The sequence below is a fragment of the Melozone crissalis genome, unplaced genomic scaffold, assembly GCF_028551555.1.
Source record: "Melozone crissalis strain CALT ecotype California unplaced genomic scaffold, PUWL_Pcris_2 ptg000034l_1, whole genome shotgun sequence".
Taxonomy (NCBI): Eukaryota; Metazoa; Chordata; class Aves; order Passeriformes; family Passerellidae; genus Melozone; species Melozone crissalis.
The window spans coordinates 10,609,925-10,626,159 of record NW_026535812.1 but is presented as its reverse complement, the minus strand read 5'-3'; the positions used below and the strand labels follow the sequence as shown (position 1 = coordinate 10,626,159).

The 16,235-nt window shown below is 38.1% G+C and overlaps 1 protein-coding gene across 9 annotated transcripts in view; it reads right to left on the bottom strand.

Moving 5' to 3' along the window:
• Positions 1 to 120: 120 nt before the first annotated feature.
• Positions 121 to 16,235, bottom strand: part of AGFG1 (ArfGAP with FG repeats 1) — a 37,324-nt gene continuing 21,209 nt past the window's right edge. Inside the window, exons 5-15 of one of the 9 annotated variants that reach the window (XM_054282874.1) lie at positions 15,906 to 16,062; positions 10,360 to 10,479; positions 9,664 to 9,822; positions 8,523 to 8,732; positions 7,500 to 7,680; positions 6,779 to 6,858; positions 6,400 to 6,492; positions 5,003 to 5,050; positions 3,470 to 3,628; positions 2,770 to 2,861; positions 122 to 2,396 (exon numbers count right to left, since the gene is read on the bottom strand). In XM_054282874.1, the coding sequence (XP_054138849.1) occupies positions 2,337 to 2,396; positions 2,770 to 2,861; positions 3,470 to 3,628; positions 5,003 to 5,050; positions 6,400 to 6,492; positions 6,779 to 6,858; positions 7,500 to 7,680; positions 8,523 to 8,732; positions 9,664 to 9,822; positions 10,360 to 10,479; positions 15,906 to 16,062 (1,359 nt within the window). In that variant the 3' untranslated portion in view covers positions 122 to 2,336. Of the gene's footprint in view, positions 2,397 to 2,769; positions 2,862 to 3,469; positions 3,629 to 5,002; positions 5,051 to 6,399; positions 6,493 to 6,778; positions 6,859 to 7,499; positions 7,681 to 8,522; positions 8,733 to 9,663; positions 9,823 to 10,359; positions 10,480 to 15,905; positions 16,063 to 16,235 lie in introns of all 9 variants that reach the window. The other 8 variants (XM_054282876.1, XM_054282875.1, XM_054282878.1 and 5 more) reach the window with 8 other exon arrangements.

Below are 16,235 nucleotides of genomic sequence, written 5' to 3'. Positions count from 1 at the left end.
TGCAAATCTTTTATCTGCAGTTAATTCAGTTATGAAAAATAAAGCATTCCACTACTTCTACAGCATATTCTAAACTACATGCCTTGCATACTTCAATCAGTTTCAGTATCTCAGCAGTAATATTTGGATTAGAACAATCTCTATAGATGCTGATCTCATTAGCCCTTGCCCAAAGCCTAATTTACACCACTGTAAGTGAAGAAGGCACAGAATTGTTGCTCTTTCATAACACTTTTCATCTCATAGACAAGACATCTCTTTGATTCAGTCCAGTTCTCTGCACTAAGCATTTTTAAGTATTCCACAAGCTCAGCTGAACCCTTGCAGTTCTCCACTCTCTACTGCATTTACCTCATACTATCCAAAACAGCCAAGGTTGGGGAACAGGGAGAGTTACAACTATTTACACTGTGCTAAAATACAGTGGTAAGAGTAAGGGTGTTACTAATACCCTGCAAACCTCCAGTTGCTGGGGATTTCTTCAGTGAATTCCTCAGAGAATGTTGGGAACTGAACTGAACACCACACTGTTGAGCAGTCTCCATCAGAAACAAGAGAGAGCCTTCAAGCCTGTTTTAAATATACCAACAGGACAAAACCAGACATTTAAGTTCAGAAAACTTGCAGTATGCTTTATGAGTTGCCTGTCTCCAGCTTGGTATCTCCAAAGTTTAAAAAACAAAACCAAAAAGAAATTACAATCCCCCCATAGGCAGGCAACAAAAGTCAAAAGCATTAGCACAAATGTTTTTACATGCAGAGGTCAAACCTTTCAGATGCCTTAGAAAAACCTAGCCAACATTCAGGCAGTCAATTACAAGTGAAATGTCTTACCTTGAAGAATTTTCATGTTTATCTCAAATGGATTCACATGTTCTTTTTAAAAAAAGTCAATCTCACCTTATTTATTCCTATTATCCTGTAATCTGTTAGAATTTTATTCTCCAGCTGGTCAGAAACCTTTAAGCTTGCAGTTTATGTATTCACAATATACTTACATTATTTGCTTAGTTCCAGTATTACACTTGAACTGTAGCCAAATTTATGTCTGTTTAAAACATCAACTACTTTGATGCAGTTATATTTTCCTTGAATCTTATCACTGTTACAGAGGAAGACAAGCCAGACATTTTTTCCCCAACAAGTTTCACTGTAGTATGGCACAAAATATTTCTGTAAATGAAAAAAATAAATTTAATATTCCACAGGAGCTCTTACTGATAGGTATCGGTTTTTAATAAAGAGAGGGCTGTTACATCTGTGGTTCCTTGGCCTGCTGTTACACACTCTGTTCAGAGCACAACTAAGGCCTGTCATTAGTTACCCATAATAAGGTGTCCTTTGCTGCAAACCTTCTCTCCAATAACTACCCTTCCCAGTGCTTCCAGTGTCCTTCATGGCATACTCTATGCAAACAATCCAAACCTCACCTAACACTCTCCTGCGTGACAGGTCACTTCACTTGAGCTAGAACAGTGAGCTTCATCACAAGGGCAAAAAGAAACACATCCAAGTGAGGATGTGAAAATTTTAGGCTTAGCTCACCTTTGAACACACTGCTTTGGACACCTCATCTGTATACAAGACACAGTGTGTACATTTTCATCCAGTACATGTTACTGCACAGAAATAATGCTACACAGGGGTTTTTTCTAATATTTATTTTTTCACCTGCAAACTGTAGCAAAACATGATCAGCTTTATTATGCAGACAGGTATCCCTCTAACATTAGAGATTTAGGCATGTATAAATAGAAGAGCTCTTAGGAAAGGAAAACATTTTGAGAAATGAACAAACCTTCAATTTAACTTCGTGACTTCCAATACCAATGGTTAAAATGATGCAGCTCATTCATTCCAAGAGATACAACAGCACCTTAAAGTGGCTGATCTATTCTCCAGTAACATTTTCACATAACAATGTGTTAAAGTTACAAATACTGATATGCACAAATAGCTATTTTCTAAGAAAAATATGTACAGTACTGCAGCATAATGAGTGTGGTATCTGCAATAACTTATTAGCCAATTGTAATACACATGATACCGCTACTTTGTACCTGCCACTTCACAGGTTCAAGGATGTTACCACAGCCCTCTGTTTTGCACGTTATTAACTCGTGGGGGGTTGGTTTTCTTGCTTTTTGTGTCAGGTGGTTTTTTTTTTTTTCCTTTTTGAAACTTTTTAAAGGTACACAATGCAGGCTTTTATTTTTACTTCTTAAAGACTTCTTTTGTGTTTAAAGCTAATATCAGTGAAACAAGACAACAGTGCAAGAGGCGCAGAGATGTTATGTGACCACATAAGAGTTCTTTTGGGTAAAGTGTCTATAAGGCTATAAGAAAGGATTGGTTGATGAGCTTCCTGTTGGAAATTGTCCTGTTGGTGCACCAGCCTGGGGGAAGAGGAACAAAGAAAAATAAGGCAAGTATTTTAAGATTTTTTTTCCATATTGTGAATAATAAATGCAGAATATATTTTAAAAAAATAACCTGCTGGGGAGTACTTCTGTTTTATATTGCAATCTACTTTCTGCTGCTTCTCTGGAATAACACTACTCTGGGAACATGTATGAAAGTACTTCTGCTTTGATCTGAACACCCTTACAAATGGCATAAATCCAAATAGTGAGCTGAGTTAGGAGAGTCACATGCTTCCTTCCATTATAAAAAGCAATAAAACTCCCTAATCTTTGTCTATCTCTAAATTAAGTGTTACAGACTATTCTTCTTTGGACATACAGAAGTCATTGACATGCAACAACTCACCATAAAAGGGTTACTAGATACTCCAACAGCTGCAACTTGTCCAAAAGGAGTTACTACAGGCTTTGCTTGCCCAAATGTAGCAAAACCTGCTCCTTGGAAAGAAAAGCAAAATAATATTAATACTAGTAAACAATGTTGAAAGAGTTCTTTGCTGCAGCTCCCAACCAAAATTAAGTGTAAGTTTGAACTGCAGAATCAGCAGGACTGATCCTACTTAAACATGATCAGGAATGTAAGTGTAAAACACTGTGGCTGAGCTTCATGTTTGTTTTCAACCGTTCACAACTCATCAATCTCCAATTTCTACATATGCACCTTTTTCAATGTTATATCATATAAATTCAGGGAGAAAATGCTTTCCAATTTTCTCTTGCCTGTGTTCTATGAAGTTAGAGGAAGTGTAATAGTATGTTGCAGACATTTCCAAACAGCCCTTCTTGCCTAAAAGCCCTTTAAGCCTGGGAATACTTACCATTTTAGTATGAGATTCTGGTAAAATTTAAGTTTGGTAATTAGGCAATTGCACACAGCCAAGTCACAAGGCTCATCTACAGAGCCAGAACAGTGTGGGAACCCTTCATCAACATTACTATCAAGTTCATGTAGAAATAAATATCCACCCGTTGTTGCCAACTTATAGACAGAGCATTTTCTCCATGTTTCTGATTTAGACAAGGTTATCTAAAACATGCACACCTACCATTTGGCTGCTGAGCAAAAGCAGTCTGTTGAGGGAAAGCTGCCTGGGTTGGGAACGTGGGCTGCTGGAAGTTGCCACTATAACTAGTAGGAAGACTGTAGGAGGCAGGAGTTCCAAATCCTGCCGGCATGCTCATGGATGCAGTACCAAAAGTTGCTGCTGGTAGGCAAAAAGTAACATGCAATTATTTGTAAGAAATAATTTTTTTCATGAAACAAATTACTATAAGGCCATGTTAAAAGTCTTCTAATGCCCTATGTGACTGGACAAAAGTTTGGTTCAACTTCCACAGCCACTCACTGAACTGATTTGTTCCCTTCCATCACCCCCAACTGGGTGCATAATTTGCCTTTACACTTTGAAAATGAATGGTGTTATTTAAAATTTAATAGATCCAGCACATTCAGATATACTTTCTGAAGAGGAAATTATTTTTTCTTCCGAGTGTTATCATATATTTCCCCCACAGGTTTTCTGGTAGAAGTCTGTACACATAAGAAGCAAGCAGGTTCAGGCAGCCTAAGCCCCTCTGTCTTTCTCCTTAGAAAAGCATGAAAGAACTTTCCTACTTCAAGCTGCACTAGAGGAGGTTATAAATAAAAAAAAAAGGGATACATGCATCCCCTTTTAGAATCCCATCTTTAATGTCTTTAAGGAGATTCTCACCATGCACATTATTTGCACACAAAGTTTCTGTTGCAAACTCTCTTACTGTTGAGGTAGAACTTAAAACAAAAAGAGCCCAAAACTTTTCATCTGATTCTCTGCTGAATATTTCAAGTAAAGAACACACAGCTCATAAGCATTTCCCCATGCCTTCAGCAAATAAACAGGAGCACGTGAGGTGCAAAAGTATAGTAACAAAACCATTATTCAGTCTTTTGGGAGTTATTCTTGAAAAGAGAAGTGCATAGGAAGAATTTTGGTACAAATACAGACACCAGGTATTCTATGCTAGTTAAACAGGACTTCTCTTTTGAAATGTTACAAGGTACACTTTATGCAAGCTCAACTGTTTAATAAAGCTAATAAAATAACTTTAATGAATATAGCTTAATTATCAGTTGAAGTATTTACCCCAAAAGTGTTCAAGGGCAAGACATTATACAGACAAAGTGTAGACACGTGCACGCAAAACTAATGTACTAACACTGTTCTCAAGTTACAGTGAGCAGAGCAGCTACTCCACAGCAAACTTGGCTAAAACAGCAAAAAGAAGCACAACAAAATCAGCAGGGGACTTGGGATATCCCAAAAGGCATCAAACTACTGTTGGCAGAAACTTCAACAGTCATTCATAAGCACTATATGGTGACCATGGATGATACCAATAATGGTTTTGTTTTGGTTGCTCAACAGGATGTCTATGTATGCTCTTCTCTCCCTCTGCCCAGTTGCCAAATATCCACACCCACTCCATTTTTATGAAGCCTTCCACAATGCTTTGTGCAGAGAACCAGATAGCTGTCAATAAGCTTTTACAAGCAAGAACAATTAGCCACAAGAAACTTGATACCAAATGTGGCCACCTACCAAAATGAGCCTGAGGAAATATGTGAGAGTGCATTGCTCCCGAGAGGCCTTATGGAAGCCACAAAGAGACCAGACAATGTCAAATCATTTATACACTCTTGAACAGTCATTTCTTAGTTTTTTATATATATAGAGAGAGAAATAGATACACATATATGTACCAAACAGTTCATCAACAGCATGACCAGCCATAGATTAGTATTAGAAAACCATGAGAAATAAGCTCTACAAGATAGATCTCCCATGTATTAAACAGGAACGTTCATGCAGGAAGAACACATAAAATGACAAGCTGTAAGTTTACACCTTACACTAAAAGGGGATGAACATTATCTTTACTTTAGACTTTATCTCTGTCACCCAGTGTGGAACATCAGGATGCTGCCAAAGGCTTGGAACCTCAGCAAGCCAGGGACAGCTGCACAAAAGGTGGAAGGGTAGTGGTGCCATACTCAAGAAATTTATCTAAAGAGGCTACAAATTCTTAATGATGATCCAAACTAGCCCATTTAGGAATGGGATTGAAATAAAGAAAAAAGGTATTTTGGGCATTAAATATCTGAACAAATTTAGCTGCATAGTATCTCAAAAAGACTGAAAACAGAAACAATTTTAGCAGAGGACAAAAATTTATCAAATCAGTTTTTAACTCAGCCTACCTAAATCACTGAGCAAACCACATTTCAAATGTCAAAATGCACACATCAGCAGATTTAAATCTGTTGAAGTCCAACTAATAGATAAAAATGTCAAAATTCAGCACTTGCTCTGTAGAGGAAAATCAGCATAACCTAACAGCCATCTAATCCAAGTTCATAATTTTAAAGTAGAAGTTTGCTTTCTTAAAAAGTGAATACATTTTGCCCATAGAATTATGATTCTACAGAATCACCCCACAGAAAATTAATATAAAAAATGAGTGTAAAGATTATTCATATGCTTTAAAAAAGAGACACTAATGTACTAATTAAGTGGACTGGTGAGGAGCTAGCATCCCAAGAGCCTTGGGATGGTTCTGGCTCCAGCTCTTTGGTTTTCAACACTTAGAAATAAAGAAAGAAATTAAACAGAAGAGCTTTCAAGATCCCTGATTTCAGGGCTACCTTCTATAAAGCATGCTCTAAAGACAAGGTTATAGTCTTGGAAGGAAGCCAGCTGGTGATACATATACCACAAACAGGTAGAGCTCAAACAGATCATTTCGACATTGTTCATCACCACCATGTGAAATCCTAGAATTGCACTTCAACATTGAGCAAACACACAACATGTCAAACAGACTAGGGACAGATAATACAGAAAATCTTTAAGAAACATATTACACAGATACAGGAAAAAAGAATCAATGCAATTCTTTAAAGAAAGTTTCTCAAACACTCAGTGTATTTTTTCCTAACCTGTTGCTCCTCGGCTATTGGTCTGGAATGGATTTGTTGAAGGTGCCACTGGGGCAACAGGGGCAGCTACAAATGGATTTGTGGAAGGTGTTGCTGAAAGATTAAAGACATTTTACTAAGTAAGCATTTCTCTAACACCAAATTTCACTTACATGAAGTCTATACAACTTTTATACAAAGACACATAAATACCTAAAATTAGGCCAAAAATCAGGAATATATAAGATACATTAAAAATATAGTTATTTTGACAGAAGTACTTTTTTGTTAACAGTACCTTTATTAGCAGTACTAGTGGTGTCAAAGCAGAGCATTATCAAGTAAAAATTAGTAGATTGCTTACTTATAGTCCCCAAGGGTGTTAGTAACACTTCCATACCTCCAAATGGAGCAGGCACGCTTGAAGATGCAGGCTGCGTCTGTGCTGTAGCAGCTACAGGTACTGTTCCAAAAGCATTGCTGGAAATAATTTATACAATCCATTCAGTGAAGTCAGAATTGCTTGTTTAATAATTAAATACAATTTACAGTTACTGCTGGCATGTAAAAGGGGATGAACATTCATGTGCAGTTTGCAGACTGCAGTGTACCTCCCTGATGCCAGGGTGAGACACTCTCACTGGTGCTGAGCAATGGAAAGTCATCTCCACCAACAGCAGGAGGAGGAATATAGAACTAAGGCCAGTTGTAAAGCAAAAGCCTTAGGGGCACTTGCAATGCCAAGCCCCTAACAGGCATTTGGTATTTGTTACTTCAGTGATCCAGAAATGGGTGGCACCATTTACATTAAAAATATCTGAATTCTTTTTTCAGGGATGATCCTCTGACTTGGACTAAGCATGCAGGTGCTCTGCAGAGCAAAGTGCTACCATCTAACAGGTTTAGCATGTCATGATTAGAAAGACGTAGAGAACATTCAGCTGACAGTATTCCTAGAGTCAGCCATCCCTCAGTCCTGCCATTATTGAAAACAAGAGATGCAGTTTCAGCACTGCCTCTAAACTCATTCAATGCTTCCCAGTTTGGATGAGAACAGGTCTGAGAAGCGCCTTGCAGCTGCTGGGTGCTGCTGCAGGCAGGGTGGGCAGTGAGCAGCGTACCTGCTGACGTTACTGGTGGCGGTGTAGGCGTTGCTGGAGGTGGCCGTGGAGCTGAAGACGCTGTCCAGCTCCGCCAGCGCCGCGTACTTGTCCGAAGATGCACTTGACTGGTTGGGGGCTGACAGGGCAGGGCCTGCTGAGGACACTGCTGTGCTGAAGCCACTTCCCTGCTCGCTCCCACCTAGAAGGAAAGCAAGCAGGTGAAGCATAGTGGAGATAGCTTCACTTTCTGCCCTGCTGACACTGAGAACTACATGAAAGTTCACAGACGGTTGCAGACTTAAAAATTAAATATGCACTAGGGCATAGAGGAAAAAGTATTTAACGAGCCATTAGCTGTTAGCAAAATGTCCTGCCTCTATAGGTACTCTGCAGCCCCAAAGAGCTTTTGTTTTCCTAGAAAAATAATCCATTCATCTTCAACTAGAAAATGAACAAAACATCTAACCTCAAATAATCCATTTCAGAAAAAACCTCTAGAGTACAAATGAACACAAGTTTTAACACACCATTTGAGAAGAACTACATTTGAGTAACAGAATAAGTAGCTTTTTCTCCTCAATTTATGATCAACTAAATCCAAATATCATTGCTACTATTTTATGAAAAACTAGAGCCAATTGTTTTTGTGGCAGAGAGGAAGAAAACTGCTCTGGTAGCTCTTTGCAACAACTGCAGCTCTCCATTCCAGAGCATCCACTCTAGGTTGTAATACAAATATAAAATATGTATTTGTATTTTTGTATGTTTTCATTATTGAAGTAATTATTATTTAGATATTTTAATTTTGAATTATTCATCTCAATGGGAAATAGGTTCCCAAACACCAGTCTTCTAATGACATCCTTTTGAAATGATGTCTTAAAACTCGTATCTTGCACATTTAAGGGTACATCGAAACAAAATTCTGCTGATCACTTAGAGAAATTTTGAAATACTGTAACAGTAGTTTGACAAGGACAGCCATCCTTGTGGTAACTATACACATATAGAATAACCATGGCAAACAATAAAGTTTAATACCTTGCCCTGCACTGAAGATATTATCTAAATTAGCAAGAGCTGCATATTTGTCAGCTGACTGAAGATTCAGTTTATTCACTGCAGCTTTACTGGCTGCAGTTGCTGTGGCGTTGCTCTGAGAAGCATTGAAGGATCCAAAATCAGCACTGGAGGATTTGGGGAAGTTATCAAAGTGAGCAAAATTAGCATTCACTGATCCAGCACTTCCACCTGTAACAAATTAAGTTAAACATGATCAATGCTCCAAAGTTAGGAAGTTTCTCCAACTGTAACTGATGGCACAATAACCCTCCCTTTGTGGCTATGTGAGGCAAAGTGTTTGCCTGCCCCATCCTACCCATTTAAGGGTCTTTCCCACTTCCTTCAAAGTTCAGTGGGCCATCAGAAAAAAATCATAAAATAGTGTTTTGACTGCATATCAGGGATAAACACCCCAAACTTCAACACTTTAAATCACAGTCATAATTTGATCCTGAAAACTATATGCTATTTTTAGCTGTTAAAAGTAATTTCAATAATAAAAACTTTAACAGTCAAAATACAGAAGCTTCATTTCCCTACCATATGTGGCTAACAAATAACTACTATTTACATTTGCTTAGTGGTTCAATGTTTAGTCATTTCAGATGTCAGCTATAATCCTAAGCAAAAAAAAAAAGTGCCTGGAAGTCCAAAAGTTATATGATTTCATGCCCAGGTTTAAAGAGTTTTGTTCTCTGTTCTCAAGAGTTTTAGACTGCATCCAATCAGGAAAGAGGTTAGGGGGAAGACACAACACAGCTCTTTTATAACAAGTCTCCACTGAAGTCAGAGATACATAAATCAATTTTATAAATTTAATATGAGTCCATACAACTGAACTTCAGATCAAGTATGACACCATGAGCTTCCATCTCTTCATTGTCCAGACAATTTAATCTAGGCAGGTCACAAATTTAAATGAGTTGTTCCATTAAGTGCATCACATTTTATAACAGTTGGTTGATGATTCCACTCATACTACAGAACTTTCTAAAACAGAAACACAACTTTCTAAAAGCATAAGCAACAAGTTGAAACATATGCAACAGTAGGAATGGAAGTGCTATACTACAATGGCATAAAATGAAGCAAGCTGAGTTTTCCACTGCGTGGAACTTACTGTGTACAGCCTGGAGAGGAAAAGCTGAAGTAAATTCACCAAAACTGCAGCTAGATGAAAGCGTTCTGAACGCTGGACAGCCAGAAATTGTGTGTGGGTTAAAGTTAACATAAGAAGGGAGAAAGAAAATTTGAAAAAAAAGTTTAAAACAACACCACACTCAAAAGAAAAAAAAAAAGGAAAAGAAAGTCAGTCAGCCAAAGATCTAGACAAACAGCAAGTGTAAACTCAAGCAGAAGTTCTAAAGCATGATCAAATTAAAGGAAAGCAAAATAAATCTTAGCAATAGGCTCTACACATGAAGTCAAACATACTGAAGTGTGTGCACATGCCATACATATGCAGACACACACTTGTTTGGTACTGTGACATCCTTTTGGATCTACTGAAGTGCTTCTCTTAGAAGACAGAGTCAATTCAATACTTATTAAAACCAGTAGAGTTTATTCTTTTCATAGTTATTTCAGGTGTAGAGCTAACAAACACAGTGCCATAAATCAGACTTCTGAGTAGCGTTAGGGGAAAAAAAAAATCAACACCAAACACAAGGAATTCATTTTGAGTTTCCCCAGAGCTTCAAATGGCTTGATCACATTAAAGCAGGCAGATGCAAGAAAAACTCAACTTCGGTACCTTTCAACATAAAGGTAAGGATTATTTCAATTAAGGATTAATCAAAAGTGCTAGGACTTCTACCTGTATTTTGGGGCTGAAAAGGAGACTGACTTGCTGTGGGGAAACCTCCAAAATTACTCGAGCCACTAGACTGTCCAAATGCATCAAAGTTTGCAAAACCTGCATTGGCAGAGTTCTGCGCTGTAAATCGCAAAGGAACAAAACATGTTAATGGATATGGGAAATAAACACAAAAACAGATGTATTAACTGAATTCATGGTCATGACAGCCTTCAAGGGTTATGTCCTACCATACATGTGCTGCTTTTGACATGAAGGAAATTACATGTTATTCTACAATTGAAAGTTGTCTTTGAACAAGCTCTCACAAATCACCTTCACAGAGCTGTATCAGTTAATGCCACTCCTGTCCTTCCCACACAAGCTGCTGCTCACAACTCTACGACCCAATGGGATCCACTCCAGCTTAACCGTAAGTGCTTGCAGTGCTGGCTGCCCAGGAAAAAACAGCCACAAAGTACAGAATACCTAGTTTCCAAAACTAGAACTTGTGAGCTAACTGAACATTTCTTTGTGCACAAAAATCAGAAGGTATTCTTGTAACACATTGGCAATTCAAATTCCTCATACACCAAGTGCTTCTTCCTCAGGTGAATTTTGGTTGGCACAGCCTGAATAGTTTTGGCTAGGTTTATAAATTCATTTAACTGGAAAATTCAGTCTTTAAAAAAACTAAATCAGAGTACAGAAATATGGAAAATCAATGCCAGTGACAAGACGATAGCATTCATGGTGTATCCACAAAATTAAATCCAAGGAAATTTCAAGTAATACTTCATTTTTTGCCTTCCTTTTGTGCCATACTATAGGAGAAAATAGAAGTTAACACTAATCTAATTTTGACCAGCTGGACATTCAAGCATCTATAGACTCAACAGAAATTGCACACCTAACTGGTAAGCTCCACAGAAGCCCTTCAACTCTATTATAAGCAAGAAAGGAAAAAATGTTTTTAATCAAATGCAAACCAAACCTTTTTATAAAGATAACTTGAATTACAATCTAAAGAAAGCTCACACAACACCTTCTGGAATAACAGATGGCAATACATTATATTTTTAGGTTAGAATTTGTTTATTCTAGAGATATTTTGCAGATTAAGTATATACAAAGAGAATAAATTATGCTGATTGCTGAAGTACTGTAACTTAATAATCTGATAGTGCTAATTAAAAGCTGTATTATTTAAATTAATTTCTATTAAAAATATCTGTACTATAAACTTAAAAACTGGAAAGACATTTTAATACAAACTACTGTACTCCACAATGTTGCTAATATAAATTAGCAGGAAAGTGCCTGCACTTTCCTTCCCCGAGTACCCGGGGAGAGAGTGAGGTTTGGCTGGACTCAATACCACATTTAATAAACCATGTGCATAAGCACTGGGTTACAGAGCATGGTTTTGGCAGCAGGGAGCAGCCAGGGTGGTCCCTGTGAGGAGTGAACAGAAGCTGCCCCCAGTGCTGCACAGCTGCTGCAGCTCCAAGACTGCCCCACCACTGCCCAAGGCCAAGGCTACCAGCAGTGCTGGCTGGGGCACTGTGGTTAAAAAGGTTAAAAACCAGTGTGCAGCAGCTGTGGCAGAGAGGAATGAGGAAAATGCAAGAGAAAACACTGCAGATACCAAGGTCAGCCAAGAGGGAGGGAAGGACATGCTCCAGGCCCATGGAGAAGACCATGGTAAGGAAGGCTGTCCCACTGCAGCCCACGAAGGACCATGGTGTAACACATTCACCCTGCAGCCTTGGAGGAGCCATGCCAGAGCAGGTAGGGAGGGCATGAGGAGGCTGGAGCTCATGGAAAGCTGCTGCTGGAGCAGGTTTCTGGCAGGAGCTGTGACTCTGCCTGAAGGACAGCACCCCATGGAAAGGACCCACACTGGAGCAGGGGAACAGCATGAGGAAGAAGTAGCAACAGAGACAAAATCTCATGATTTAACTGCAATGCCCATTCCTCAGCCCCCTCATGGGGAGGAACTAAAATGGTCAGGACACCTCACACACCTACACCTCACAAGAAGGGATGAAGGTGGATTTCGTTTTATTCTTTTACTGTCCTACTCTATTATTGTCAATAAATAAGTCAAGTCTGGTTTTCCCAGTTACTTTCTCCTGACTCAGCAGCTTTTTCTTGTCTTCCCCAACCTTGCTGATGGGAGAGTGAACACACAGCCCCCTGGGCACCTGGAACCCACCACAGCATGGGAGTCAGCAAGGAGAAAAAAAAAAATATCAAAGTGAAAGCAAGATCATGGGAAAGTTATTGAAGTGCGCAAAAAGTTGGCAGAAACAGACAAAAAATTACTTCTGTGATATCCTGTGTATTGGTTCAAACAGCATTTTACAAACTCCAAATCCCTAAGTTTGAGCTGTTTTGGTGTTTAAACCAATAGTTTTTTAATAGGAATAGATTAAGAATTTACTTTAAAAATTAAAGTGATACTTTCATCCTAATGCATCAATTGGACAGGCAAGAGACTGATGTTTAGTTGACCAAAGAGGATTAAGCACTTAAATGTCACTTCTAGAATAAGGGCAAGATTATTCATTTTAATCACTCACACAAACAGAAAACTATGTCAAGAATCTTAAATGAAATATCTTTTGGGCCCAAATTAAAAACTGGAGTGTATTACATTACAAAACACTTCATTTTACTGTATCAGCTGACACAGAAAGGATGACCTTCAAGTGAGCCCATGTTCAAATAGTACTGCTGCAAAACCTTTTCAGCAGAGTATTCTGATATTAATCTTGTTTTATTTTATGCAGTAAAATGTCAACCTTTGTAAATGTGACACAAAAGTAAAGACCGGGCAAGACTTGTACTCTCCTGCACCTGGACAATACATAAATTGCCAATTCCAAAATTCAGTTCTCCACACAAAAACCCAAGAACAATCCTAAGTAAGCTCAGGAACTGCAGGGGGTTGCAGATTGCCACGGATTTACAGCTGCCCTTGACACTGCAGACCAACAAGGCAGTACAAAAGCCAGTTGGCTACAGCCAGGGATGACAACACCAGTCATGGCAATGCCAGCTGCTCCTACAATCTCTGCAGTTTCTTCTGTGAGGTTTGTACTACCTCCTATGTAATAAAGGAATGAAACACTGCAAAATAGAAAAAAAACTAAAATAAAATCTATGTATACCTAAAGTAAAAAAAACCAAAAAAAACCCAACTCCACAAAATAATTCTTATACTATTTTGTTTTTTCTAGATAAAGTCTCTTCTTCCATGTTATCGGTAATACAGTTGTGCTGTGTCACTACACCTTTGTAAAATCTTTTGTCCAGCTCATCTATTCCATCAGTTTTTAAGAAACTTACGCGCCAAAAATTTTGATCCTTGTTGCAATTACCAATCTATAAACTACAGACAAATCAAAATCTCCATTTTGCAGAAATTACAGAACTTTGTAAATTAAATACCAACAGCAAACATAAGGTCAGTATGTTTCCCCTTCAATAAGCAACAATATCCTGAACCGGCTTAATACATTAAAGAACTTGGAAAGCAGAAACATATCACAAATTGCAGTTCCTGCATCATTTTCAAGATTTACACCTACACTTCACAGATTACAGGACAAGTTTGTTAATATTTTCCTATCAGCTGCCACACTCAGTAACTTGTATTGAAGGATCTTAATTTACTGGTTTCTTCAGTGATTTAGTTGGTATTGTGAACAGGAAGGGAAAAAAGTCCATCCTTTACACTCACAGCTAAAACCAAGCCCTAAAACAAGAAGACCAGACTGTAAACTTCGAGAAAGGAGCACTGGACTAAGTGCAAATTCTCCCATCCTCCTTAGCAGTGTGTAATTGCTAACAAAAATTACATGTTTAGACAGCTCCTTAATGAGCATTTCAAATTCATTTCTGCCAAAGCTGGCAGACTGATCAACCCTCCTTGTGTTCCAAAGGAAGAGTCTGTAACATTTTGTTATTCATTTCACTAACACTACCCTGTACTTACTGCACACAAGACATGCCTTACAAGCATTTTACTACAGCAAGTTAGAAAACACCCTCAGGTAGCAAGTCTGCAATACATGTTCAGCTATCACACACTCAGAATCAGGTTTCGGCCTTTTAGAAACTGATTTACTAGCACTGATACTGCTTGGGGCTCTAAAACTTATGGTAAGAAGTCATGGGAATGACCACAATGGTTAGTTTGTGACCAGAAATTAACAGACTCTCTCCTCAGATTTTATTTATTCTGGAGTGTTCCTACAGCTTTCTATCCTTCTAAAAATTACCCAGCAGAGACGCAGTGGAATTTTACCTAGATTTGGAACACAGTATTGAAATACTGCTTTAATGGAATTTTCATCTCCTAAAAAGCATTAAGAATAATAAAGGGTATATAAATAAAGAATCATTCAGCAACAAGTTTGGAAAGAAATTATTAGAAAAAATTAACCATCTGCAGCCTTTTCAGTAACACTATGCAGCACTGGCCAGCAGAAGTTCTCCAGTTAAAACACCTCCAAAATTTTGATTAACATGAAATCTAATTTTAAGGATTTTACAGAACACACAGAATAACAATTGCTGTTGCAGTGTTACTGAATTCAGACATTTATTTCACATTAATTTGGATAAATCTTGTATTTTGCTCAGCTCCTCAGGTGTGAACCTTAAGTCCAGCCTATGATAGTTTATCTTGTCTGTTAACAGTTTCAGGACTGATTTGCAAGAAATCTCTCTGAGTAGCTTAGCAGCATCACAGTTTCTCTCAGAACAACTAGATGAAAAGCCCATTCAGACCAGGCAGGCAAAGGTACTTTCCCACAACTACAAGGCAAGCTAGCAACAAGAAACTTCAGTGACCACAGAATTGACTTTGTCTTTAGGATACATTTCTATGGCTCTTGGTCTTTGGCTGGGAAAAAAAAACCCCTGAGGGTTCAATATATTTTACTGAAGTCATCCTCTAAGAATTCAAGGCCTATCCTCTTTCCTCAGTCAATACATATGCTCAAGGCTTGTTTATCCTTCCTGAAACTACAGAATACTGCTCACATGGGCAGTACTCAGCTTTCAAACAGACACACACACAAAAGATGAGATCACTCTTTAAACTGGGCAAGCCTTGGTTTTTGCTTTGACAAATTGGCATTTATTATCAATTCATTTGAACTCCTTTAAAGTCTCTGTATCTGCTTGCTTTTCATGAATGCTCTTCCTAATAATTTTCAGAAAGAAAATTGAAGGTCTAATATCAGCTTCTCTCAAAAATTTATTACTCATACTCTCACTCTCTCCCCCAAAGAACCTAAAATTTAGTAGAAGGCAGAAACAGTGTAATCATACATATCCTAGAGAACAGCTACAGCAACCCCCACTTCCCAAAGCAGAATTGTCAGTCTTTATGTCTTCAACCTTTCTTTATAAAGACCTGAAAGAAACTTTCAACAATACCGCATTCCTAAGGCACAGTAATTACATACATCTCATGAAGTTTAGTCAAAAGCCATCAAAATTAAAACTAGATTTTATACAATTAAAAAGGGTACAGTGGTCCAAATACCTACCTGTATGACTGTTGAAGTGTGCAAAATTAGCAAAATTCGCTGTAGCAGTTGACTGAGGAGGGGCAGCAGCAAAGATATCTGAGCCAAGGTCACTGAGGAGGTCAAATTGTTTCTTTTCTTGTTGCTGCTGTCCTTGAGATCGAACTACAACAGGAGACTACAAACAAGATTTCAATTAGCTAGTACAAAAAGGTGGTGTTTTACCAAAGTGACATTTACAAAATATTAGAAGGCTAGACTAAGCTTATTTCTTTAACAACACATTTATTCCTGAAGTTTAAGATGATGTATGTAGTACACACCCTCCTCCTACAGTATAAGGAAGATTAT